The sequence below is a fragment of the Ascaphus truei genome, unplaced genomic scaffold (genome assembly GCF_040206685.1).
Source record: "Ascaphus truei isolate aAscTru1 unplaced genomic scaffold, aAscTru1.hap1 HAP1_SCAFFOLD_1547, whole genome shotgun sequence".
Lineage (NCBI taxonomy): Eukaryota > Metazoa > Chordata > Amphibia > Anura > Ascaphidae > Ascaphus > Ascaphus truei.
Window position 1 is genome coordinate 12,078 of NW_027454436.1, and position 27,541 is coordinate 39,618.

Sequence of the window (27,541 nt, forward strand, 5' to 3'; positions counted from 1 at the left end):
TTTGGGGGTATATGTGGATTGGTGAGTACCTGTGGATTGGGGAGGGTATATATGTGAAATGGGGAGTATCTGTGGATTGGTGAGTACCTGTGGATTGGGAAATTTGGGGAGTACCTGTGGATTGGGGAGTACCTGTGGATTGGGGAGTACCTGTGGATTGGGGAGTACCTGTGGATTGGTGGGGTATATGTGAATTGTGGAGTACCTGTGGATTGGTGGGGTATATGTGAATTGGGGAGTACCTGTGAATTGGTGGGGTATATGTGAATTGGGGAGTACATGTGGATTGGGGGGGGGGAGTACCTGTGGATTGGTGGGGTATATGTGAATTGGGGAGTACCTGTGGATTGGTGGGGTATATGTGGATTGGGGGGGGAGTACCTGTGGATTGGTGGGGTATATGTGAATTGGGGAGTACCTGTGGATTGGGGGGAGGGGGGGTAAATGTGGATTGGGGAGTACCTGTGGATTGGGGAGTACCTGTGGATTTCGGGGGGCTCTCTCTTGATCTTGGCGCTTGATTCCATTACTTCCTTAGCAACTCGACCACTGGAGAGAGACATGAATATAGACTGACCCGCGAGAGATGGACCGAGGGAGACGAGACAGCAAGGGGCGGGCTCCAGAGAGACATTCTGCTCTCAGTATTTACCTGTATCTGAACCGACTGCCCTTAAAGAACAAGTTACTGCTGGAGACTGTGCGGACCTGCTTAGAGTTCTCCAACCTGAGACAAAGAGACAGTGAGAGAGACAAAGAGACCGTGAGAGAGAGACAAAGAGTCCGTGAGAGAGAGACAAAGAGAGAGAAAGACAGAGACAGTGAGAGAGAGACAAAAAGACCGTGAGAGAGAGACAAAGAGACTGTGAGAGACGAGACAAAGAGACCGTGAGAGACGAGACAGTGAGAGAGACAAAGAGACGAGACAAAGAGACCATGAGAAAGACAAAGAGACCGTGAGAGAGAGAGAGACAAAGGCACCATGAGAGACGAGACAGTGAGAGAGACAAAGAGACCGTAAGAGAGAGAGACAAAGAGAGAGAGTAGGGGAGGGTGGGGTTGTTGTTAGGGGATGGTGGGGGATATGGGTGGGTGGGTGTAGGGGAGGGGGGTGTAGGGGAGGGTGGGGTGTGTGTGTAGGGCAGGGTGGGAGGTATGTGGAAGGGAGAGTGGGAGGTATGTGGAAGGGAGAGTGGGGGGGGTGTGTAGGGGAGGTTGGGGGGTATGTGGAAGGGAGAGTGGGGTGTGTGTGTAGGGGAGGGTGTGGGTGTATGTGTAGGGGAAGTTGTGTGTGTGTGTGTAGGGGAGGGTGGGTGTGTGTGTGTAGGGGTGTGTGTGTGTGTAGGGGTGGGTGGGAGTGTGTGTGTAGGGGAGGGTGGGGGGTGTGTGTAGGGGAGGGTGGGGGGTGTGTGTGTAGGGGATGGTGGGGGGTGTGGGTAGGGGAGGGTGGGGGGTGTGGGTAGGGGAGGGAGGGGGGTGTGGGTAGGGGAGGGTGGGGGGTTATGTGTTGTGGGTAGGGGAGGGTGGGGTGTGTGTATGGTGTGTGTAGGGGAGGGTGGGGTGTGTGTAGGGGAGGTGGGGGGGGGTGTAGGGGAGGGTGGGGTGTGGGTAGGGGAGGGTGGGGGGTTATGTGTTGTGGGGAGGGTGGGGTGTGTGTGTATGGTGTGTGTAGGGGAGGGTGGGGTGTGTGTAGGGGAGGTGGGGGGTGTGTGTAGGGGAGGGTGGGGTGTGTGTAGGGGAGGGTGGGAGGTATGTGTAAGGGAGGGTGTGGGGTGTGTGTAGGGGAGGGTGGGGGTCATTGGGGGGCACTGACTTGAAGAAAGACTGATTCTCCACCCCACATTTCCACAGATGTTTACAGGCCTCGGGAGTTGGAGCCAGGAACGTCAGGACCAAGCGCTTCTCCTGCAGAGACCGCGCAACACACTCAGAGAACGCGCGACACACTCAGAGAACGCGCGACACACTCAGAGAACGCGCGGCACACTCAGAGACCGCGCGGCACACTCAGAGACCGCGCGGCACACTCAGAGACCGTGCAACAAAGAGACGAAGTGACAGACGCACAGACCGGGCGACAGACATAACGAATAATGTGTATGGTGTATATATATATTTATCAGTCTGTCACTGTGTGTATATTTATATATCTCACCTCTTGCTCTCTCACATATAAATGATTATATATATATATATATATATATATATATATATATATGTGTGTGTCTGTCACTGTGTGTGTATATTTATATATCTCACTGTGACGATCGAGAGGATTTGGCCCGGGATTAAAGGGGTTACACCCCAATTGGCCACCCTCTACCCTCACCTGGGAAGCAAGGGGTTAACTGGACTGAGGTCCAGTAATGTGTTTTTACCTCGCTTCAGTATCCAAATGCTTATTCCCCTGTAAAAAAATGTATTGTTTCTGGGCCAGTGTCTGCATCACACACACACTAGGATCCATCCGGGAGTACAAGGGTTAATAGTTCTCTAATGATTATAGCCCTTTGTGTAATTTCCCGCCTTTTCAGGCACCATTTTGCAGGGTCCCATAGGCCGCCATTAGGGCTCAATGCATTCTAATAGCGAATCTTGCTGTTTTGGTCCTGTTTCCTGGGAAGACCAGCAGGTGGCGTCCGAGAGGAGGAGCGGCGGTTTCCCATTGTAAGTCAATGGGCCCATTGACTTCAATGGAGGTTCCTCGACGGCCCTTTCCAGGAACGAGTTGGCTGCCGTCCAAACCGCAAAACCGCACAGCGGATACTTTTTCAATAAGAGAGCTTTGATCACTTAGCAGTCAAGTTCAACGACAAGTGGCGTGTGAATAAACAGTTCTAGAGCACCTAGAAATAAAAAAAAATTGCCCCTAGTTCCTAGGCCTCCCCCCACTCGACCACAACCGGGTCCCCGAATCCTGGACCCCTGATAAGGGTCGAACCGAGAAGAGCGGGTCGCGCCATAGGTTCCAATGGCGGCGGCAGAAACAGCTCAAGAAAACGGCTAAGTGTAAAAAGCTGAAATTTAGGAATCCATATCTCCGGTTCCGGAGGGTCCAGAGGGCCAGGGTTTGGGGTACCTGTAGTCACTGCTCCGGCATCGCTGCAGAACCATCCTTGACCCTCTTGGACCAACCCGATGGAGTATGGACACCCTTGAAAGTTTAGACTCCAATGGCGGCCAATCTCCGTTGACCGGCTATGGCGGAAAACCCCCATTGACTTCAACGGCGGCGTTGCCTCGTTGAATGTCTGTGGCGGCGGATTCCCATAGCCGCCAACGGCGGCGGTTTGCCATTGAAAGTCTACGGTGGCGAAGCCCATTGTTTTCAGTGGGGATTTAGTGAAAAACCGTGATTTCATTTACAGCTGAGTTTATTGTATTAAAATAGGAAACGGTTTAAGGTGTATTTGTGTAACTCCGGTTCCGAATGTTGTAGCAAGTCGCAAATTGGACCATAGGGTGTCCCAGTTCCGGCATTGAGAACTGGGAAGTTTGGACCCGCTGGACCCAACGGAACCGGATATTTTAAAATGTTTGTGTTTTATCTTTAATACTGTGTCCCAAGGTATGGACAAGAACCAGAGGAAATTCCCTTGGCCATAAGGCAGCAGATGGTCAGGGAAAGCGTCCCAATGTCTAGAATTTAAGTGCTGTTCAAAGGAGTTTATCACCTACACTATTTACAGGAGGGCAGAGATGACTCAAACCAGAGCAGGCTATAAGTGTCCCATTTCACACCTTACAACAAAGGGTATCCTGCCAGAAATTCCGTTTAGTAGACTGGCTGGCATTCCTGATGCAAATGTGGGGCTGCAGAAATGAGACCCCAGAGTCCAACTGAGCATGTGCCAACTAGCTGGGGGGCAAATATCAAAATGTGTTCCCATGTTAGTGAGTGGCTACAGGTAATTGAAAACCAATCACCTGTACTTAATGTTAAGGATAGGGTTACAAAAGGTTTATAAATGGTTGTCACCCTTTATCCGGTGTTCTTCTATACCATCTTGATTGCTGAGAGAAATGCTATGCAATGTCTGAATGCAAGGTCTTTTCATGGCTTTTCGTGTCTTGGGATGATGAAGATTGTTGTATGAACTGCCAGTCCAGATCTGACTGTTTCATCATTTCCATCTTTAAGTAAGTGTCCATATTTTGCCTGTTATTTGTATATTTTGTGTGTTCACCTTTATCAAGGAATAAATTATATTTTATCATATCTAAGTCTAGTACCAGTTCAACCCAGTTATATATATATATATTTTGTGTATTATTAATAGCCTGTCGCAAAGCTCCCGTCACAGGCTTATTAATAAAACTGGTGGCAGCGGCGGGATTGAACTGGACCTGTATTGCTAGTGTTCTGCGGGATACTGTAATATAGTGGGAACTTGATGGTAATTGCAAGTTCCTGGGACTAAAGATATTGAACACACAGTGTACAACATATAACACAAGATATGGCACCTCCTCACTGTTCCCCTACTTGTGAGAAGCATTGCCTCCAGAACCAAAGTGCCGGCCATCCGTCTGACTGGAGCGGGCCACCGAGACCGGAGGAGTGCATCAAGTCGGCGCGGGGACCAGCAGCCAGCAAGGCTGAGAGAGAGACAGCAATCGGTGAGCATGAAACCCGGCAGGCTGAGCAAAGATCCACAGCTGCAGCTGCTGTAACCATCAAACCGCCCGGAGAGCAGGGAATGGACCCAGCTCGGGACGGCAGAGACTTGTGGAGGGAGCGGGTGGTCTCGGAGACCACAGAAGTCTTGCACCAGGAGAGGTAACGGCCGTTGCGGCGGCCCGTCCATTTTCCCTGAAAGAGCTAGCACTGGTGTGTGCGTTGGGCAAGACGTGGTTCCCGGCGAAGTGGACCCAGTTCCTGGCGTCGGTACCACACCGACCCGCTTATCCCCTCCCAGAGCCCGGCGCTCAAGCAACTCCGCTCTGGACTCCGTTGCCCCTTGCTGGGGTTAGTCCACCGGTGGCGGAGAAGCTCTGGAATGAGCCCGGAGCTCGAGCAACTCCGCTCTGGACTCTGTTGCCCCTTGCTGGGGTTAGTCCACCGGTGGCGGAGAAGCTCCGGCAGGCTCTGCGGCACTGCCACCAAACGGGCCACAATAATGCCCGGTGCCCTGACTGTGCGCGGTCGGGAGAAGAAGCCCCTCAGGGCCAGCGCTCACGAGCTGCGGAAAAGATGACCAAGTTAGTGGCATCCTCTGATGGCTCCCGCCCAGCCGGGGCGACAACCCTCCTCGGAACGTCTCCTGGAGAACCTGGACGGGCTGCATCAGCAATAGCGGCGGCCATCCACCTGATCCCGGCAGAGAACCGGCGGTGGCGGAGAAGAAGCCGCCACTCCAGCATCCTGCCGGCGGCAATTTTAGTTGGGGGGAGGGTTGGGGTGTGCAGGAGGTGGGTGTTTCACATTGGCGGAGTCGGCGATTCCCAGCGATGACCAGAGCCCCCCAATCCACACCGGCGACCCTGCATCAAAGCCGGGTACTGCTGCGGCAGCAACCCGTGGCTCGCCCATGGCGGCGGCGGCAGAAGAGCCGCGATTCCGGCAAAGTGCCGGAGCTCTTTCTGAGTGGGGGGAGGGACAGGGATTGCGGGAGGGGGTTATGTTACCAAGTTTGCATGGAGCTGTGTTTCTCCACAAAGACCTGGGACCCCGGTCCTGCATCGTTTCCCCTGTGCCAACCCCGGGCGCTGCTGCGGCGGTGACCCGTTGCTTCCCGGCCCAGATGATGCCGGCGGCGGCCACTCCAGTCCCCCTGCAATCGGGACCAACGAAAGCGGCGGTCTCTGCGGGGACCAGCGAGGTAAGCCAGACCAAGTCGCAGACTGACCCTGACTTATTTTTCCCTATGACTGTACCCTGTTGTTTCACTATACGGGTGACAGGGGGTGGCAGGAGATAGGGGTACCCAGGGAGGTGAAGGAAGGGCAGCTTGTAGGGCAGCTAGACTTCCCCATTACCCTGGCGGAGCAGCAAGGGGACTCTCGGTTAAGAGCCCCACTGTTGCAGCCTTGCTACGGGCTGGAGGTATCAGGGGTTGTGGCAAAGTTAGACCACCCCCAGATTACATGCCGGCCAGGAGCTAAGGTGGGTGCATCTGCACCAGCAACCCTGAGCTCATCCCCGGTAATGGAGAGACAGTGTCAGGGAGATGGCCTCACTCAGGTGTCCCTAGGATCCAAGCTAGGATTAGCTAGAGAGAAGTGGAGTGAGGGGGGCTGCCGGTAGGTAGCCAGCATCAGATCTCAGTGGGAGAAGGGCTAGTGGTAGCCGGGGAGGTACAGCAGCAGGTATTGCAGCTAGAATTTCCCATTACCCTGGCAGAGCCTCAGGGGGTGTCTCAGATCAGCAACCCCCTGTTGCAGCCTGGCTATGGGCTGGGGGTATCCGGGGCAGTGGCAGGCTTGTGCCACCCCAGGGATACCTGCCAGCCAAGAGCTAAGGCGGTTGCATCTGGAGAGATGCCCCTGAGCTCATCCCTGGTAAGGGGGAGACAAGGTCAGGGAGGTAGGTGCACTCAGGTAGTTCCAGGGTCTGGGGTAGGATTGCCCAGGGGGGAGAGGAGTGCAGGTGGGCTGCAGGAAGGTAAGCAGCAGGAGTCATCAGCAGGGGCTGAGGTGCTGGGCCTAGGGGAGGCTAGGCAGGGAGACACAGTGGAGCAGGGGAGATAGGAGGTCAGTGGGGTGTTAGGCAGCTTGCAGAAGCTAGGGATGGGCTAGGTAGGCAGAAGGTCCCTTGTTCTGAAGGGCCAGGAGTGACCTCCCTGACAGATTCCCCAGGGTTCCCAAAGGAGGGGCTGTGGGTAGATAGGCAGCCAGGGAGGAGAGTCAGGAGTATAGCAGAGCAGCTGCAGGTGGGCACAGAGCCAGGGCAGGTAGGGTCCCTACAGGATAGTGACATAGCTCTTTCCCAGACTTGGTTGACAGTAAAGCGACGGTCTGTGCTTGATAGCTGGTCTCTGGCAGGTGCAGAAACATGCCAATCTCTGGGCAGTGTGCAGCCTTGTCTGCAAAGGGGCCCCTTCACCATGTACTGGGTTCACCAGACACTGGGTGGGGGGCAGAGGGAGGCAAAGGAGAATGCCCGGCGGCCACGGTGGAGCCCTGCTCCGCAGGATCTAGATTTCACTATCCACTGTGGCCAGGACAATGTACTGGACAATGCCGGAGGACAATTTTGCAAGGCCAACCCCTCAGGACTTATTGAGTGCTTCAAGGGTGCCAGTGGTATCCCAGTGCCAGGGGGAGGCAGCTGGGGCACCAGGCACCCCTTGAGCAGGGGAGGTGTGACGATCGAGAGGATTTGGCCCGGGATTAAAGGGGTTACACCCCAATTGGCCACCCTCTACCCTCACCTGGGAAGCAAGGGGTTAACTGGACTGAGGTCCAGTAATGTGTTTTTAGCTTGCTTCAATATCCAAATGCTTATTCCCCTGTAAAAAAATGTATTGTTTCTGGGCCAGTGTCTGCATCACACACACACTAGGATCCATCCGGGAGTACAAGGGTTAATAGTTCTCTAATGATTATAGCCCTTTGTGTAATTTCCCGCCTTTTCAGGCACCATTTTGCAGGGTCCCATAGGCCGCCATTAGGGCTCAATGCATTCTAATAGTGAATCTTGCTGTTTTGGTCCTGTTTCCTGGGAAGACCAGCAGGTGGCGTCCGAGAGGAGGAGCGGCGGTTTCCCATTGTAAGTCAATGGGCCCATTGACTTCAATGGAGGTTCCTCGACGGCCCTTTCCAGGAACGAGTTGGCTGCCGTCCAAACCTCAAAACCGCACAGCGGATACTTTTTCAATAAGAGAGCTTTGATCACTTAGCAGTCAAGTTCAACGACAAGTGGCGTGGGAATAAACAGTTCTAGAGCACATAGAAATAAAATTCTTTTTGCCCCTAGTTCCTAGGCCTCCCCCCACTCGACCACAACCGGGTCCCCGAATCCTGGACCCCCGATAAGGGTCGAACCGAGAAGAGCGGGTCGCGCCATAAGTTCCAATGGCGGCAGCAGAAACAGCTCAAGAAAACGGCTAAGTGTAAAAGCTGAAATTTAGGAATCCATAGCTCCGGTTCTGGAGGGTCCAGAGGGCCAGGGTTTGGAGTACCTGTAGTCACTGCTCCGGCATTGCTGCAGAACCATCCTTGACCCTCTTGGACCAACCCGACGGAGTATGGACCCCCTTGAAAGTTCAGGACTTTTCCCATAGACTCCAATGGCGGCCAATCTCTGTTGACCGGCTGTGGCGGAAAACCCCCATTGACTTCAACGGCGGCGTTGCCTCGTTGAAAGTCTATGGCGGCGGATTCCCATAGCCGCCAACGGCGGCGGTTTGCCATTGAAAGTCTACGGCGGCGAAGCCCGTTGTTTTCAATGGGGATTTAGTGAAAAACCGTGATTTAATTTACAGCGGAGTTTATTGTATTAAAATAGGAAACGGTTCTTTTTTGGTTGAAAAAAAAAAAAATAGGAAACGGTTCAAGGTGTATTTGTGTAACTCCGGTTCCGAAGGTCGTAGCACTTCGCAAATTGGACCACAGGGTGTCCCAGTTCCGGCATTGAGAACTGGAAAGTTTGGACCCGCTGGACCCAACGGAACCGGATATTTTAAAATGTTTGTGTTTTATCTTTAATACTGTGTCCCAAGGTATGGACAAGAACCAGAGGAAATTCCCTTGGCCATAAGGCAGCAGATGGTCAGGGAAAGCGTCCCAATGTCTAGAATTTAAGTGCTGTTCAAAGGAGTTTATCACCTACACTGTTTACAGGAGGGCGGAGATGACTCAAACCAGAGCAGGCTATAAGTGTCCCATTTCACACCTTACAACAAAGGGTATCCTGCCAGAAATTCCGTTTAGTAGACTGGCTGGCATTCCTGATGCAAATGTGGGGCTGCAGAAATGAGACCCCAGAGTCCAACTGAGCATGTGCCAACTAGCTGGGGGGCATATATCAAAATGTGTTCCCATGTTAGTGAGTGGCTACAGGTAATTGAAAACCAATCACCTGTACTTAATGTTAAGGATAGGGTTACAAAAGGTTTATAAATGGTTGTCACCCTTTATCCGGTGTTCTTCTATACCATCTTGATTGCTGAGAGAAATGCTATGCAATGTCTGCATGCAAGGTCTTTTCGTGGCTTTTGGGACGATGAAGAGTGTTGTATGAACTGCCAGTCCAGATGTGACTGTTTCATCATTTCCATCTTTAAGTAAGTGTCCATATTTTGCCTGTTATTTGTATATTTTGTGTGTTCACCTTTATCAAGGAATAAATTATATTTTTATCATATCTAAGTCTCGTACCAGTTCAACCCAGTTATATATATATATTTTTTGTGTATTATTAATAGCCTGTCGCAAAGCTCCCGTCACACTCACCTCTTGCTCTCTCTGTCACTGTGTGTGTAAATTTATATATCTCACCTCTTGCTCTCTCACATATAAATGATTATATATATATATATATATTTATCAGTCTGTCACTGTGTGTGTATATTTATATATCTCACCTCTTGCTCTCTCACATATAAATGAAAAGTTTTCCCTTCAAATTTCATTTTCGTGGCATCGGTCCTGAAATAAGAAAATCACAGTAACCTCCAGAGGGGACTGGGGATGATCAGACAGGGGGGGGGGGGGGTGGGGGGGGAGGGCAGGGACTTGACTGTGTGGGGATCAGACACACAGAGGGGGGGGCAGTGGGAATCAGGCACACAGAGGGGGGGGGGGGGCAGTGTGGGGATCAGGCACACAGAGGGGAAGACAGTGGGGATCAGACACAGGGGGGGACAGTGGGGTCCGACACGGGGGGACAGTGGGGATCAGACACAGGGGGGACAGTGGGGATCAGACACAGGGGGGGACAGACACAGGGGGACAGTGGGGATCAGACACAGGGGGGGGGGACAGTGGGGATCAGACACGGGGGGACAGTGGGGATCAGATACAGGGGGACAGTGGGGATCAGACACAGGGGGACAGTGGGGATCAGACACAGGGGGGGACACAGTGGGGATCAGACACATGAGGGGGGGACACAGTGGGGATCAGACACAGGGTGGACAGTGGGGATCAGACACAGGGGGGGGGGGCACAGTGGGGATCAGACACAGGGGGGGGACACAGTGGGGATCAGACACGGGGGGACAGTGGGGATCAGACACAGGGGGGGGACACAGTGGGGATCAGACACAGGGGGGGACAGTGGGGATCAGACACAGGGGGGGGGCACAGTGGGGATCAGACACAGGGGGGACACACAGTGGGGATCAGACACGGGGGGGGACACAGTGGGGATCAGACACAGGGGGGGACACACAGTGGGGATCAGACACGGGGGGGGGACACACAGTGGGGATCAGACACAGGGGGGGACACGGTGGGGATCAGACACAGGGGGGGGAGACACAGTGGGGATCAGACACAGGCTGGGAGACACAGTGGGGATCAGACACAGGGGGGGGGGACACAGTGGGGATCAGACACAGGGGGGGGGACACAGTGGGGATCAGACACAGGGGGCACAGTGGGGATCAGACACAGGGGGGGGACACAGTGGGGATCAGACACAGGGGGGGGACACAGTGGGGATCAGACACAGGGGGGGGACACAGTGGGGATCAGACACAGGGTGGTGCCTTAGTGCTGCCTCTGCTGCTCAAACCAAGAAATATCATTAGTAGCTCTCATTCTGAGCATACATATCGGGTTGCCTAGCGACAATCATAAATATCAACAGCGGAGGATCCGGATGACGCTGCGCGCCCAGCGCCTACGCCGATACGGCTTGACGTCACGCGCCACCAAAGGCAACGCAGGAGTATGCTGATTCTATCCAGGACCAATCAGATGGGGGAAGGAAGCCCTGAGAGAGAGCCCTGGATTACGCCAGCGCTTGACCAGGAGGACGCGACTGCCCTGGACAGACGGGCGGCGCTGGGTGATGATAACACCAACACTGGGGCGTATCAACGAGGGACACCTGCTCTTGGGACTATTTAACTGGGACTTTTTTTTTGCTTATACTTACTAAGCCATTTACTCTTGAGAAAGGCCGACTGAGGCTGAAACGTCGGCCTACTGGCTCAATAAATATACTTTATGCAAATCCGAAGTGCCCTGCTCCTCCTTCGCTTCCGCCATATTGACTGGGATTATTGCATGGGTCTTTCCGATGGTTGTATCCCCCCCGTGTTTCATTAATATTCTGTGAGGTGTGCAGCATCCCCTCATTCTATTACTGCCTGGTAAAACATTTTATAAATAAAATAAATACACAGTGGGGATCAGACACAGGGAGGGGGGGGGGGGCAGTGTGGGGATCAGACACAGGGAGGGGGGGGGGGGGCAGTGTGGGGATCAGACACAGGGAGGGGGGGGGCAGTGTGGGGATCAGACACGGGGGGGGGCAATGTGGGGATCAGGCACACAGAGGGGGGGGACAGTGTGGGGATCAGGCACAGTGGGGGGGGGCAGTGTGGGGATCAGGCACACAGAGGGGGGGACAGTGTGGGGATCAGGCACACAGAGAGGTGACAGTGCGGGGACCATGTTGTGTGGCACTTACAGTCTGTCACACTCACCATTTTATAAAATGAACTCTCTTATTTCCCTGCAACACGATGAAACCGAACGGGGTGAAGGCCAAAAATGCAGAATTTCCGGAGACATCCTGTAAGAAAGCGAGAGAGAGATCAAGAGAGAGAGAGAAAGGGGGAGAGAGAGAGGGGGGTGAGAAAGAGAGAGAGGGGGGGGGGAGAGAAGAGAGAGAGAAAGCATGCGAGAGAAATAGATAGAGAGAGAGAGAAATAGATAGAGAGAAAGGGGGGATAGAAAGCGAGAGAGGGGGAGAAAGCATGCGAGAGAGAGAGAAAGGGGGGAGAGAGAGAAAGGGGGGAGAGAAAGCATGCGAGAGGGAGATAGAGAAAAAGAGGGTGAGAAGCATGAGAGAGAGAGAGAAATGAGAGAGAGAGAGAGAGAGAGAGAGAGAGAGAGAGAGAGAGAGAGAGAGAGAGAGAGAGAGAGAGAGAGAGAGAGAGAGAGAGAGAGAGAGAGAGAAAGAAAGGGGGAATAGTGAGAGAAAAAGGGGAGAGAAAGCATGAGAGACAGAGAGAGGGAGAGAGATAGGGGGGAGAGAGCATTTTAGAGAGAAAGGGAGTGAGAAAGCATGAGGGAGTGAGGAGGGAGAGAAGAGAGGGAGAGAGAAAGGGGGGAGAGCATGTTTGAGAGAGGGGGGTGAGAGAGCAGGGGCTTAGCTCGGCCTGTGCGGGCCGCAGGGCAAACATTTCCTTTTGCTTTGGCAGCACATGCACGATCGGCACTTCCAGCTCGTGCGCCTCAGCGAATGGCAAGCTCCGATCGCACGGCCGCGGTTCTCAAGTGCTGATCGCTCATGCGCAGTCGGCGAGGGACAAATTTGGTATGGTCACCCTAGAAAGCAGGTCCCCAAGAGCACGGGCCCCAGAGCTGTGCCCGGGCTACAGCTACACCCCTGCATGAGAGAGAGGGGCGAGAGAGAAAGGGGCGAGAGAGAAATAGACAGACGGGAGTGGGGGGGTGAAAGATAGAGGGGAGGGTGAAAGAGAGGGAGGGTGAAAGAGAGGGGAGGGTGAAAGACAGAGGGGAGGGTGAAAGACAGAGGGGAGGGTGAAAGAGAGGGGAGGGTGAAAGAGAGGGGAGGGTGAAAGAGAGGGGAGGGTGAAAGAGAGGGGAGGGTGAAAGAGAGGGGAGGGTGAAAGAGAGGGGAGGGTGAAAGAGAGGGGAGGGTGAAAGAGAGAGGGGAGGGGGTGAAAGAGAGGGGAGGGTGAAAGAGAGGGGAGGGTGAAAGAGAGGGGAGGGTGAAAGAGAGGGGAGGGTGAAAGAGAGGGGAGGGTGAAAGAGAGGGGAGGGTGAAAGAGAGGGGAGGGTGAAAGACAGAGGGGAGGGTGAAAGAGAAAGGAGGGTGAAAGAGAGGGGAGGGTGAAAGAGAGGGGAGGGTGAAAGAGAGAGGGGAGGGGGTGAAAGAGAGGGGAGGGTGAAGAGAAGAGAGAGGGGAGGGTGAAAGAGAGAGGGGAGGGGGGTGGAAAAAGAAAAAAGAGCCAAGAAAGAGAGGCACAGGGCTAAAGAAGAGACAGCACTGAGTGAGACAGCATGGAGTGAGACTTGAGATAATGTAACACGCAGTATATAGGTGTTATATATAGGGCAGTACGTGTGTTGTTGCTGTATATGTTGTATGTCTGATTGTTGCGTGTGTTCGGACCCCACACTTGGGGCTGAACGGTGTCTATTTGTGACGGCTTTCTGCACATTTTGAGGCGTGAGATACCTTACACGGATGCGGGTCCACTCCGTACGTCTCCAGAGTCTGAGCCTTCCGCAGGAAACACATCTCTGAGGCCGCTGGGGAGAGACCGCTGCGCACAGAAAGAGAGGGACGCTGAGAGACCGCTGCGCACAGAAAGAGAGAGACGCTGAGAGACCGCTGCGCACAGAAGAGAGACGCTGAGAGACCGCTACACACAGAGAGAGACGCTGAGAGACCGCTGCGCACAGAAAGAGAGGGACGCTGAGAGACCGCTGCGCACAGAAAGAGAGAGACGCTGAGAGACCGCTACACACAGAAAGAGAGGGACGCTGAGAGACCGCTACGCACAGAAGAGAGGGACGCTGAGAGACCGCTACGCACAGAAAGAGAGGGACGCTGAGAGACCGCTACGCACAGAAAGAGAGGGACGCTGAGAGACCGCTGCGCACAGAAAGAGAGGGACGCTGAGAGACCGCTACACACAGAAAGAGAGAGACCGCTGCGCACAGAAAGAGAGGGACGCTGAGAGACCGCTACGCACAGAAAGAGAGGGACGCTGAGAGACCGCTACGCACAGAGAGAGAGACCGCTACGCACAGAAAGAGAGAGACGCTGAGAGACCGCTACGCACAGAGAGACACTGAGAGATCGCTACACACAGAAAGAGAGAGACGCTGAGAGACCGCTACGCACAGAAAGAGAGAGACGCTGAGAGACCGCTACGCACAGAAAGAGAGAGACGCTGAGAGACCGCTACGCACAGAAAGAGAGAGACGCTGAGAGACCGCTACGCACAGAAAGAGAGAGATGCTGAGAGACCGCTACGCACAGAAAGAGAGAGACGCTGAGAGACCGCTACGCACAGAAAGAGAGAGACCGCTACGCACAGAAAGAGAGACGCTGAGAGACTGCTACGCACAGAGAGAGAGACTGCTACGCACAGAAAGAGACGCTGAGAGACCGCTATGCACAGAAAGAGAGAGACGCTGAGAGAGAGACCGCTACGCACAGAAGAGAGACACTGCTACACACAGAAAGAGACGCTGAGAGAGACCGCAATGCACAGAAAGAGAAAGATGCTGAGTGAGACTGCTATGCACAGAAAGAGCGTGAGAGAGAGACCGCTACACACAGAAAGAGTGTGTGAGAGATGCTGAGAGAGACCGCTAGGCACAGAAAGAGAGCGTGTGAGAGAGGGACTGCTACACACAGAAAGAGAGCATGTGCGAGAGAGAGACCGCTAGCACAGAAAGAGCATGTGAGAGAGACTGCTACACACAGAAAGAGAGCGTGTGAGAGAGAGACACAGAGAGACTGCTACACAAAGAAAGAGAGTGTGTGAGAGACTGCTACACACAGAAAGAGAGCGTGAGAGAGAGATGCTGAGAGAGACAGCTACACACAGAAAGAGTGTGTGAGCGAGAGGGACCGCTACGCACATAAAAAGAGCATGTAAGAGAGACCGCTACACACAGAAAGAGAGCGTGTGAGAGAGAGACACAGAGAGACTGCTACACAAAGAAAGAGAGTGTGTGAGAGACTGCTACACACAGAAAGAGAGCGTGTGAGAGACTGCTACACAAAGAAAGAGAGCGTGTGAGAGAGGCGCTGAGAGAGACAAGTACGCACAGAAAGAGAGTGTGTGAATGAGACCCCCTGTTCACCTACACTAGTATTAAAATGTATATTAAAATCTTGCGTTCGCTGGTGAGATATGCGCTGGGAGAGGCGCTCTCTGTGTGCAGCGCTATCTGTGTGCAGTGCTCTCTGTGTGAAGCGCTCTCTGTGTGCAGCGCTCTCACACCATCTTCACGTCGCCGGCTACTTGCCCGTTTTGGGAATTTTGCTATCAGGTAATTGAGGCTTTCTGATACCATGATAGCAACGCTCAAACAAACAGGTGAATGGCCCGGAGATTTATTTAATGAAGCCTTATAGAATAGGCCCCAGAGAGAGCGAGATACAGTGAGAGAGATACAGAGAGAAATACAGAGAGATACAGAGAGAGAGATACAGAGAGAGAGATACAGAGAGAGAGAGATACAGAGAGAGATACAGCGAGAGAGATACAGAGAGAGAGATACAGAGAGAGAGAGATACAGAGAGAGAGAGATACAGCGAGAGAGATACAGAGAGAGAGATACAGAGAGAGAGATACAGAGAGAGAGAGAGATACAGAGAGCAAGATACAGAGAGAAATACAGAGATAGAGATACAGAGAGAGAGATACAGAGAGAGATACAGAGAGAGAGAGATACAGAGAGAGAGACAGAGAGAGAGAGATACAGAGAGAGAGACAGAGAGAGAGAGAGATACAGAGAGAGAGGTATAGAGATACAGAGAGAGAGATACAGAGATACAGAGAGAGAGATACAGAGAGAGATACAGAGAGAGAGATACAGAGAGAGAGAGATACAGAGAGAGAGAGATACAGCGAGAGAGATACAGCGAGAGAGATACAGCGAGAGAGATACAGAGAGAGATACAGAGAGAGAGATACAGAGAGAGAGAGAGATACAGAGAGCAAGATACAGAGAGAAATACAGAGATAGAGATACAGAGAGAGAGGTACAGAGATACAGAGAGAGAGATACAGAGATACAGAGAGAGAGATACAGAGAGAGATACAGAGAGAGAGATACAGAGAGAGAGATACAGAGAGAGATACAGAGAGAGAGAGATACAGAGAGAGAGACAGAGAGAGAGAGATACAGAGAGAGAGACAGAGAGAGAGAGAGATACAGAGAGAGAGGTATAGAGATACAGAGAGAGAGATACAGAGATACAGAGAGAGAGATACAGAGAGAGATACAGAGAGAGAGATACAGAGAGAGAGAGATACAGAGAGAGAGAGATACAGCGAGAGAGATACAGCGAGAGAGATACAGCGAGAGAGATACAGAGAGAGAGATACAGAGAGAGAGATACAGAGAGAGAGAGAGATACAGAGAGCAAGATACAGAGAGAAATACAGAGATAGAGATACAGAGAGAGAGGTACAGAGATACAGAGAGAGAGATACAGAGATACAGAGAGAGAGATACAGAGAGAGATACAGAGAGAGAGATACAGAGAGAGAGATACAGAGATACAGAGAGAGAGATACAGAGATACAGAGAGAGAGAGAGAGATACAGAGAGAGAGAGACAGAGATACAGAGAGAGATACAGAGAGACAGAGATACAGAGAGAGAGATACAGAGAGAGAGAGATACAGAGATACAGAGATCAGAGAGATACAGAGAGAGAGATACAGAGAGAGATACAGAGATACAGAGAGAGAGATACAGAGAAGAGAGAGATACAGAGAGAGAGATACAGAGAGAGATACACAGAGAGATTCAGAGATACAGAGAGAGAGAGATACAGAGAGAGAGATACAGAGAGAGAGATACAGAGACCTATTCTAGTAGCTCCTCTCCCTCTCTTCCTCCCCCCTCAATCTCTTCATTTCCCCCCACCCCTCTCTTCCTTTCCCCCCATCCCTGTTTCCTTCCCCTATCCCTCTCTTCCTTCCCCCTCCTTCTCTTCCTTCCCTCTCCTTCTCTTCCTTCCCCATATCCCTCTCTTCCTCCCCCCCTCCTCCTCTTCCTTCCCCCTCCTTCTCTTCCTTCCCCATCCTTCTGTTCCTTCCCCCATCCTCTCTTCCTTCCCCCATCCTCTCTTCCTTCCCCCTATCCCTCTCTTCCTTCCCCATCCCTCTCTTCCTTCCCCCTATCCCTCTCCTCCTTCCCCCTATCCCTCTCTTCCTTCCCCCATCCCTCTCTTCCTTCCCCTATCCCTCTCTTCCTTCCCCCATCCCTCTCTTCCTTCCCCCATCCCTCTCTTCCTTCCCCCCTCCCTCCCTCCCTCCCCTCACTCTCTTCCTTCCCCCCTCCCTCCCTCCCTCCCTCCCTCACTCTCTTCCTTCCCCCCTCTTCCTGTCCCATTTCCCCCCTCTCCCTCTCCCCCTCTTCCTTCCCCCTCTCCCTCTCTTCCCCCCCCTCCCATTCTCTCTTCCCCCCCCCCCCTCCCCCTCCCTCCCTACCTGAGCTCGTTCCGGTGAATCTCGGCGATCCGGCGCTCTAGCTTCTCCGAGTGTTTTGGGAGGAATTGGAACTTGGAGCTATAACCCTCAGGGTGCTTTCCTGGGTCATAGTCACCAATCTCAGCTGTAAGAGAGATGAATCGTATGGGGCAGGAGATTTACCAAGAGGGGCGAGGGAAGTAACCAGGAGAGCAGGATAGGGAGCCGGGGGGGCAGGAGATGGACGTGAGGGGCAGAAAGTGGGCCACATTGTTGAGGTGGGAGCAGTATGTGAAGCAGTATGGGGGGGCAATAGGTGGATGGAGAGAAGAACAGATGTAGGAGTGAGGGTAGTATGGAGTACATACCCTGCAGTATATAAGCTGCCAGCAGGGCGGCATCAGAGGTCTTACAGAGCAGCCGGCCATGGTACAGATCCCTCTTCACCTGCAGGAAAACCAGATACCTGCAGGAAGACACGTCACGATCACGTCCTGGCACTGAGCTCCGTTGGTGCCGTGACCGCCCGTGTGCCCTGGGACTCTCCGTGTGCCCTGGGACTCTCCGTGTGCCCTGGGACTTCCCGTCTGCCCTGGGACTCTCCGTCTGCCCTGGGACTCCCCGTCTGCCCTGGGACTCCCCCTCTGCCCTGGGACTCCCCCTCTGCCCTGGGACTCCCCCTCTGCCCTGGGACTCCCCCTCTGCCCTGGGACTCCCCCTGTGCCCTGGGACTCTCCGTGTGCCCTGGGACTCCCCCTCTGCCCTGGGACTCCCCCTCTGCCCTGGGTCTCCCCCTCTGCCCTGGGACTCCCCCTCTGCCCTGGGACTCCCCCTCTGCCCTGGGACTCCCCCTCTGCCCTGGGACTCCCCCTCTGCCCTGGGACTCCCCCTCTGCCCTGGGACTCCCCGTGTTCCCTGGGACTCCCTGTGTGCCCTGGGACTCCCCCTCTGCCCTGGGGCTCCCCCTCTGCCCTGGCCTGGGGCTCCCCCTCTGCCCTGGGACTCCCCCTCTGCCCTGGGACTCCCCCTCTGCCCTGGGACTCCCCCTCTGCCCTGGGACTCCCCCTCTGCCCTGGGACTCCCCCTCTGCCCTGGGACTCCCCCTCTGCCCTGGGACTCCCCGTCTGCCCTGGGACTCCCCCTCTGCCCTGGGACTCTCCATGTGCCCAGGGACCCGTGTGAGTTGTGACTCCCTGTGTGCGCTGTGACTCCGTGTGTGAGTTGTCACTCCCAGTGACCCCCTGTGTGTGCTGTGACTCCCTGTGTGCGCTGTGACTCCCTGTGACTCCCAGTGACCCCCTGTGTGTGCTGTGACTCCCTGTGTGCGCTGTGACTCCCTGTGACTCCCGGTGACCCCCTGTGTGCGCTGTGACTCCCAGTGACCCCCTGTGTGCGCTGTGACTCCCAGTGACCCCCTGTGTGCGCTGTGACTCCCAGTGACCCCCTGTGTGCGCTGTGACCCCCTGTGTGCGCTGTGACTCCCTGTGTGCGCTGTGACTCCCTGTGTGCGCTGTGACTCCCTGTGTGCGCTGTGACTCCCTGTGTGCGCTGTGACTCCCTGTGTGCGCTGTGACTCCCTGTGACTCCCTGTGACCCCCTGTGTGCGCTGTGACTCCCAGTGACTCCCTGTGTGGGCTGTGACTCCCTGTGTGCGCTGTGACTCACTGTGTGCGCTGTGACTCACTGTGTGCGCTGTGACCCCCTGTGACTCCCTGTGACCCCCTGTGTGCGCTGTGACTCCCAGTGACCCCCTGTGTGCGCTGTGACCCCCTGTGTGCGCTGTGACTCCCTGTGTGCGCTGTGACTCCCTGTGTGCGCTGTGACTCCCTGTGTGCGCTGTGACTCCCTGTGTGCGCTGTGACTCCCTGTGACTCCCTGTGACCCCCTGTGTGCGCTGTGACTCCCAGTGACCCCCTGTGTGCGCTGTGACTCCCTGTGTGCGCTGTGACTCCCTGTGTGCGCTGTGACTCCCTGTGTGCGCTGTGACTCCCTGTGTGCGCTGTGACTCCCTGTGTGCGCTGTGACTCCCTGTGTGCGCTGTGACTCCCAGTGACCCCCTGTGTGCGCTGTGACTCCCTGTGTGCGCTGTGACTCCCTGTGTGCGCTGTGACTCCCTGTGACTCCCTGTGTGCGCTGTGACCCCCTATGTGTGCTGTGACCCCCTGTGTTCGCTGTGACTCCCTGTGACTCCCTGTGTGTGCTGTGACTCCCTGTGACCCCCTGTGTGCGCTGTGACTCCCTGTGACTCCATGTGTGCGCTGTGACTCTCTGTGTGCGCTGTGACTCCCTGTGACTCCATGTGCGCTGTGACCCCCTGTGTGCGCTGTGACCCCCTGTATTCGCTGCGACTCCGTGACTCCCTGTGTGTGCTGTGACTCCCTGTGACCCCCTGTGTGCGCTGTGACTCCCTGTGACTCCTTGTGTGCGCTGTGACTTCCTGTGTGCGCTGTGACTCCCTGTGTGCGCTGTGACTCCCTGTGTGCGCTGTGACTCCCTGTGACTCCCAGTGACACCCTGTGTGCGCTGTGACTCCCTGTGTGTGCTGTGACCCCCTGTGTTCGCTGTGACTCCCTGTGTTCGCTGTGACTCCCTGTGACCCCCTGTGTGCGCTGTGACCCCCTGTGTGTGCTGTGACCCCGTGTTCGCTGTGACTCCCTGTGTTCGCTGTGACTCCCTGTGACTCCCTGTGTGCGCTGTGACCCCCTGTTTTCGCTGTGACTCCCTGTGTTCGCTGTGACCCCCTGTGTGCGCTGTGACCCCCTGTGTTCGCTGTGACTCCCTGTGACTCCCTGTGTGCGCCATGACCCCCTGTGTTCGCTGTGACTCCCTGTGACTCCCTGTGTTCGCTGTGACTCCCTGTGACTCCCTGTGTGCGCTGTGACCCCCTGTTTTCGCTGTGACTCCCTGTGTTCGCTGTGACCCCCTGTGTGCGCTGTGACCCCCTGTGTTCGCTGTGACTCCCTGTGACTCCCTGTGTGCGCCGTGACCCCCTGTGTTCGCTGTGACTCCCTGTGACTCCCTGTGTGCGCCGTGACCCCCTGTGTTCGCTGTGACTCCCTGTGACTCCCTGTGTGCGCTGTGACCCCCTGTTTTCGCTGTGACTCCCTGTGTTCGCTGTGACCCCCTGTGTGCGCTGTGACCCCCTGTGTTCGCTGTGACCCCCTGTGACTCCCTGTGTGCGCCGTGACCCCCTGTGTTCGCTGTGACTCCCTGTGACTCCCTGTGTGTGCTGTGACCCCCTGTGTTCGCTGTGACTCCCTGTGTGCGCTGTGACCCCCTGTGTTCGCTGTGACTCCCTGTGACTCCCTGTGTGCGCTGTGACACCCTGTGTTCGCTGTGACTCCCTGTGACTCCCTGTGTGTGCTGTGACTCCCTGTGTGCGCTGTGACCCCGTGTTCGCTGTGACTCCCTGTGTGTGCTGTGACTCCCTGTGTGCGCTGTGACCCAATGTGTTCGCTGTGACTCCCTGTGACTCCCTGTGTGTGCTGTGACTCCCTGTGTGCGCTGTGACCCAATGTGTTCGCTGTGACTCCCTGTGACTCCCTGTGTGCGCTGTGACCCCCTGTGTTCGCTGTGACTCCCTGTGTGTGCTGTGACCCCCTGTGTTTGCTGTGACTCCCTGTGTGCGCTGTGACCCCCTGTGTTCGCTGTGACTCCCTGTGACTCCCTGTGTGCGCTGTGACTCCCTGTGTGTGCTGTGACTCCCTGTGTGTGCTGTGACTCCCTGTGTGCGCTGTGACCCCCTGTGACTCCCTGTGTGCGCTGTGACCCCCTGTGTTCGCTGTGACTCCCTGTGACTCCCTGTGTGTGCTGTGACCCCCTGTGTTCGCTGTGACTCCCTGTGTGCACTGTGACCCCCTGTGTTCGCTGTGACTCCCTCTGACTCCCTGTGTGTGCTGTGACCCCCTGTTTTCGCTGTGACTCCCTGTGTTCGCTGTGACCCCCTGTGTGCGCTGTGACCCCCTGTGTTCGCTGTGACTCCCTGTGACTCCCTCTGTGCGCTGTGACCCCCTGTGTGCGCTGTGACCCCCTGTGTTCGCTGTGACTCCCTGTGACTCCCTGTGTGTGCTGTGACCCCCTGTGTTCGCTGTGACTCCCTGTGTGCGCTGTGACCCCCTGTGTTCGCTGTGACTCCCTGTGACTCCCTGTGTGCGCTGTGACCCCCTGTGTTCGCTGTGACTCCCTGTGTGTGCTGTGACTCCCTGTGTGCGCTGTGACCCCCTGTGACTCCCTGTGTGCGCTGTGACTCCCTGTGACCCCCTATGTGCGCTGTGACCCCCTGTGATCGCTGTGACTCCCTGTGACTCCCTGTGTGCGCTGTGACCCCCTGTTTTCGCTGTAACTCCCTGTGACTCCCTGTGTGCGCTGTGACTCCCTGTGTGCGCTGTGACCCCCTGTTTTCGCTGTGACTCCCTGTGACTCACCTTGTGATTTCCTCCTTCAGAGCTGCAGGATCGGGGGGATAAAACTTCACTCGGAAGCAGAGGATCAACGGGGGGCGAGCTGGGGGCGGACAGCACGGAATCATGGGGACACTCACAGCACAGTATACATATACACACAGCACACTGTATACACAAATATACACAGCACAGTATACATATACACACAGCACACTGTATACATATACACACAGCACACTGTATACACAGCACAGTATACATATACACACAGCACACTGTATACACACATATACACAGCACAGTATACATATACACACAGCACACTGTATACATATACACACAGCACACTGTATACACAGCACAGTATACATATACACACAGCACACTGTATACACACATATACACAGCACAGTATACATATACACACAGCACACTGTATACATATACACACAGCACACTGTATACACAGCACAGTATACATATACACACAGCACACTGTATACACACATATACACAGCACAGTATACATATACACACAGCACACTGTATACACATATATACACAGCACAGTATACATATACACACAGCACACTGTATACACATATATACACACAGCACAGTATACATATACACACAGCACACTGTATACACATATATACACAGCACAGTATACATATACACACACAACATACTGTATACACATATATTCACAACACAGTGTACATATATACACAGCACACTGTATACACATACACACAGCATACTGTATACATATATACACAGCACACTGTATACACATACACACAGCACACTGTATACATATATACACAGCACACTGTATACACATACACACAGCACACTGTATACACATACACACAGCACACTGTATACATATATACACAGCACACTGTATACATATATACACAGCACAATGTATACACATACACACAGCACACTGTATACACATACACACAGCACACTGTATACATATATACACAGCACAATGTATACATATACACAATGCACACTGTATGCATATATACACAGCACACTGTATACACATACACACAGCACACTGTATACACATACACACAGCACACTGTATACATATATACACAGCACACTGTATGCATATATACACAGCACACTGTATACACATACACACAGCACACTGTATACACATACACACAGCACACTGTATACATATATACACAGCACACTGTATACACATACACACAGCACACTGTATACACATACACACAGCACACTGTATACATATATACACAACACAATGTATACATATACACAATGCACACTGTATGCATATACACACAGCACACTGTATACACATACACACAGCACACTGTATACATATATACACAGCACAATGTATACATATACACAATGCACACTGTATGCATATACACACAGCACACTATACACATACACACAGCACACTGTATACACATACACACAGCACACTGTATACATATATACACAGCACACTGTATACACATACACACAGCACACTGTATACATATATACACAGCACACTGTATGCATATATACACAGCACACTGTATACACATACACACAGCACACTGTATACATATATACACAGCACACTGTATACACATATACACAGCACACTGTATACACATACACACAGCACACTGTATACATATACACAACACAATGTATACATATACACAATGCACACTGTATGCATATACACACAGCACACTGTATACACATATACACAGCACACTGTATACATATATACACAGCACACTGTATACACACACACACACAGCACACTGTATACACATACACACAGCACACTGTATACATATATACACAGCACAATGTATACATATACACAGCACACTGTATACACATACACACAGCACACTGTATACACATACACACAGCACACTGTATACACATACACACAGCACACTGTATACACATACACACAGCACACTGTATACACATACACACAGCACACTGTATACACATACACACAGCACACATATATACACAGCACACTGTGTCCCCCTCCTTGTGCTCTGCCCCCTGAGCGGTTGAGAGTGCTGATAAAGATCGGATAGAACCGAGGTCCAGTGGAACAACTGAGTCCTGTTAGGACGTTTGGAACATACATTTTTATGTAAGTGTTGTGAAGTGTATTTTTTATATAAAGTATCACATTATTGTTACTAATAGTGTCCCTCCATGCGCTACTTTTATTGTTTGTTTTACATACATACATACACACAGCACTGATTCACAGGGACTTTAGACACATATGCAACAACCTATACACATAAGGTTGCCAGACAGCTTCTCCAAAACAATGGTGAAAGGTGCGATGCACTCAACACACAAACTCGACACACGCACACCTCCATCCGCTCCATGCTGTTTCCTCCTCTCCTTGGCCCCACCCGCAGGCTCCTCACACCTCGTCCTGATTGGTTGCTGCTGGGTAATGCAGCCAATCAGGATGAAGAAAACTGCCCTGCCTCCTAGCAGCAGCCCTGCTCCCTCCCTGCTCGGGGAAATCCCGCGGCCCCCCAAACCGGTCAGGTCACTATGTCCAGAGACGTAATACCGGACACATACATGTCCAGAGAGGTAATACCGGACACATACATGTCCAGAGACGTAATACCGGACACATACATGTCCAGAGACGTAATACCGGACACATACATGTCCAGTATTCTCTTGAATGTTTTACTGGACAGAGTGCCCAAATACAGGCCAGTCCGGTTCAATACTGGACACCTGGAAACCCTATATACAGATACACTCACAAGCATGAACACACAGATACTAACACACAATACACACACCCACACACACTCACACATACCTCTTGTTTGTTTGACGATGCCCTTTGAAAATTCCAACCAGTGCTGCAAAAAAGAGGGACAGTTAAACAGACAACTCTGTACTTTGACCTCTGAACTCTGACCCACATATTGTCACATATACACTGACTTAGGCTGCGCTTATATTGCTGGTGACGGCAACAGCGACATCGCGTCAAAATAAATGCATTGTCGCCATCGTCGGCGCTTATGGTGGACGCAACGGCGCGACGGCGCTACCAAAAATCTGGTAGTCAGTAGAATTTGAATTTTGGAGAGACGGTCTCCACATGTGACTGGCTATAAGCCAATCAGAGAGCTTCTCCGTCCCTCCGCCTTCCCCCTTGCTGATGTCACTGGCCTTGTAGCCAGCGACGACTCTAAAATGTAAATTACAACTTTCGCAATGGCGACGGCGATGGGTGACGTCATCAGTCTGTATAAGCGCAGCCTTATGCTGTCATGTCCACATTGTCTCACGTTGTTACATATATATTGTAACATGCTGTCACATACACCGTAACACATTGTCACATGTACACCGTCACACGTTGTCATGTACACTGGCTCATTATGTAACATATACACTGTCGCATATAAGCACTGCACTCACTTTCATTCATACGCTGAGTGACTGCATGAACCAAACAGTTTGTTGCTCGGGTTCGGCACATTGCGGGTTGGGTACACAACTTGTTGGGAGGGGCAGGGAATTACCCGGCGGTCTTGGTACACATTGGCACCATGACAAAGTTACAAGAAGATGGAGGGTCCTAAAAACATTTCAGGGATCTAGGCCACCAGCTTACGGCAAGGACCTCCAAGGTAGTATTTTCGGAAATACTACTAGTGCCATGCGCTACCCCGGGGAGGCAGGAGGAGATTAGGGAGGTTAATGCATGGCTAGGAAAGTGGGGTAGGTAGGAGGCGTTTGGGCTTCTGGAGCAGTGGGAGTCCTCACATATGTGCTATCTTTATAGTAGGGATGGATTGCACCTCAAGGAAGAGGCATCTGCTGGGCTAGGGGGAGGATGTTAAAAATGTTGGAGATTTTAAACTAGATGGGAGAGGGGGGGGAGGCACAAGCAAAAGGTAATGGACTAGATGGAAAACATAGGAATGGGGAAATAGCTAGGGGTTAGGCTGCGAACCCGCTGCGGCCGGCGGGGCGCGCGGCCGCGAACCACCAGACCCTTGCCCGAGTGGTCCCTGCCCCCGCTGCCTCCTTCCGACAGGGCTGACTACGTACTGTGACGCGTCAGCCAGCCGATGCTGCAAGAATCTTGTGAATTTCGGCGTTGGCGCGTCACGTGGTACGTGAGTCAGCCAATGGGGAGGAGGGGGGGAAGGAGCTAGGTGGGGGGCACCTTGGGCGGGGAGCAGGGATGGAGCTGCGTGTTATTAAAGTGTGTGTGTGTATATGTATGTGTGTGTGTGTGTATGTGTATATGTATGTGTGTGGGGGGGTGGATGGCACCACGATCAGAGCCCGCCCCCCTCCCTCCCACTCCCGCCCCCCTCCCGCTCCGGCTCCCAGCTCCCTACAGACCGCGTATCGCGATCTGTGTCTGTCAGCGCCCCGCCTGTCTGCAGTGCGGGCGCGCTGACTGAGGGAGCGGGGCCTTAGCCTTATGGAGGTAGAGTGGGAGGAAGTGGGAGACGGGCAAGCGGGAGGGTGACACACATTAAATACAAATAATACTAGTAAACTCCTAAAGACTACATTCAATGAGGTTCAGAAAGGTAGGAGAAGATAAGCTAACAATAGCACAGAGCGGTAACACCCTTAAATGCATGCTTGCTAATGCAAGAAGCCTGGCAGATACAATGGGGGAGAAAGGATCCCAGCATGATAGCAGAGGGCATTACTGAGACAAGGTGGGGTGAAACTCAGGACCGGGCAGTTCATTTAGAGGGTTATTCCCTTTATTGGAGGGATCAAGCAAATAGAAGAGGTGGTGGGGTATGTTTATATGTTTAAAACTTATTATAAGGGAAAATGTTTATTAAGGGACTGATGAAAATGTAGAGACTTTGTGGAGGTTAAAGTACAAAGAAAATGTTTGTAGGGATATGCTATAAACCACCAAATATCTGTGAGATTGAGGACGCCAAATTACTTTTGAAAATGGAGAAGCCAGCAAAACTGGGTCATGTTTTAATATGGGATGATTTTGATTATCTGGACATTTCTGGATTTTAGTCATATGAAACAATAGAGGAGTTATAACACATTTTCTAGTCAGGGATCATTTGGCAAACAGTGATCATAACATGGTCTCCTTTGAAATAAATCACAAAACAGATTATATAGGATCAACAATGTCTCTTCATTTTTAGAAAGGCAGATTATACTAAACTAAAGGAAGAGCCTACAAGGAATAAATTGGGATGAAGTTCTTGCAGGAAAAAAATACAGAATGGGCAGTCTTTCAAGCAGCGCTCTAGATAAGCACACTTATCAGTGTATGCCCTCGGGTAATGTATATAAAAGAAGTGAAACCCAGTGCGGCTAAATAAACAGGTAGGGGAGGAAATGGAAGGGAAGAGGAAGGCGTTTACAGTCTTAAAGTCAGAAGGGACGGAGACAGCGTATCAGAATTATAAGGAATGTAACAAAAGTTGCAAAAGGGCAAATCAAATGAGCAAAAATTCAACACGAAACCAAGATGGAAAGTAAGATCAACACAAAAAAATGATTCAAGTTCCTTAATAACAAAAAGATTAGAACAGGGAATATAAAACGCTTTCAGTGTGAGATGGGCAGGCAGATTAGTGGAGAAGGTGGATATATTAAATACATTTGTTTTCATCTGTATTTACCAGGGAGGAGTCAATTGCAAAAATGTTGCAACAGGAGGTAGCCACAACCTCAATATTAACTAACATGTGTTAACTGAGGACGAAGTGCATAGGTGGTTTCATAAAATGAAGTTAAATAAAGCGCCGAGCCA

General features: G+C 52.7%; 1 protein-coding gene across 3 annotated transcripts in view; it reads right to left on the bottom strand.

Annotated features, from left to right (window-relative positions):
* Positions 1 to 27,541, bottom strand: part of FRMD5 (FERM domain containing 5) — a 43,430-nt gene that overhangs the window by 6,421 nt on the left and 9,468 nt on the right. For 2 of the 3 annotated variants that reach the window (XM_075581735.1, XM_075581737.1), the window contains exons 3-12: positions 24,590 to 24,632; positions 21,733 to 21,811; positions 17,677 to 17,774; positions 17,330 to 17,453; positions 13,325 to 13,412; positions 11,601 to 11,689; positions 9,528 to 9,591; positions 1,814 to 1,905; positions 653 to 727; positions 463 to 549 (exon numbers count right to left, since the gene is read on the bottom strand). In XM_075581735.1, the coding sequence (XP_075437850.1) occupies positions 463 to 549; positions 653 to 727; positions 1,814 to 1,905; positions 9,528 to 9,591; positions 11,601 to 11,689; positions 13,325 to 13,412; positions 17,330 to 17,453; positions 17,677 to 17,774; positions 21,733 to 21,811; positions 24,590 to 24,632 (839 nt within the window). The remainder of the gene's footprint in view (positions 1 to 462; positions 550 to 652; positions 728 to 1,813; positions 1,906 to 9,527; positions 9,592 to 11,600; positions 11,690 to 13,324; positions 13,413 to 17,329; positions 17,454 to 17,676; positions 17,775 to 21,732; positions 21,812 to 24,589; positions 24,633 to 27,541) is intronic. The other variant, XM_075581736.1, reaches the window with a different exon arrangement.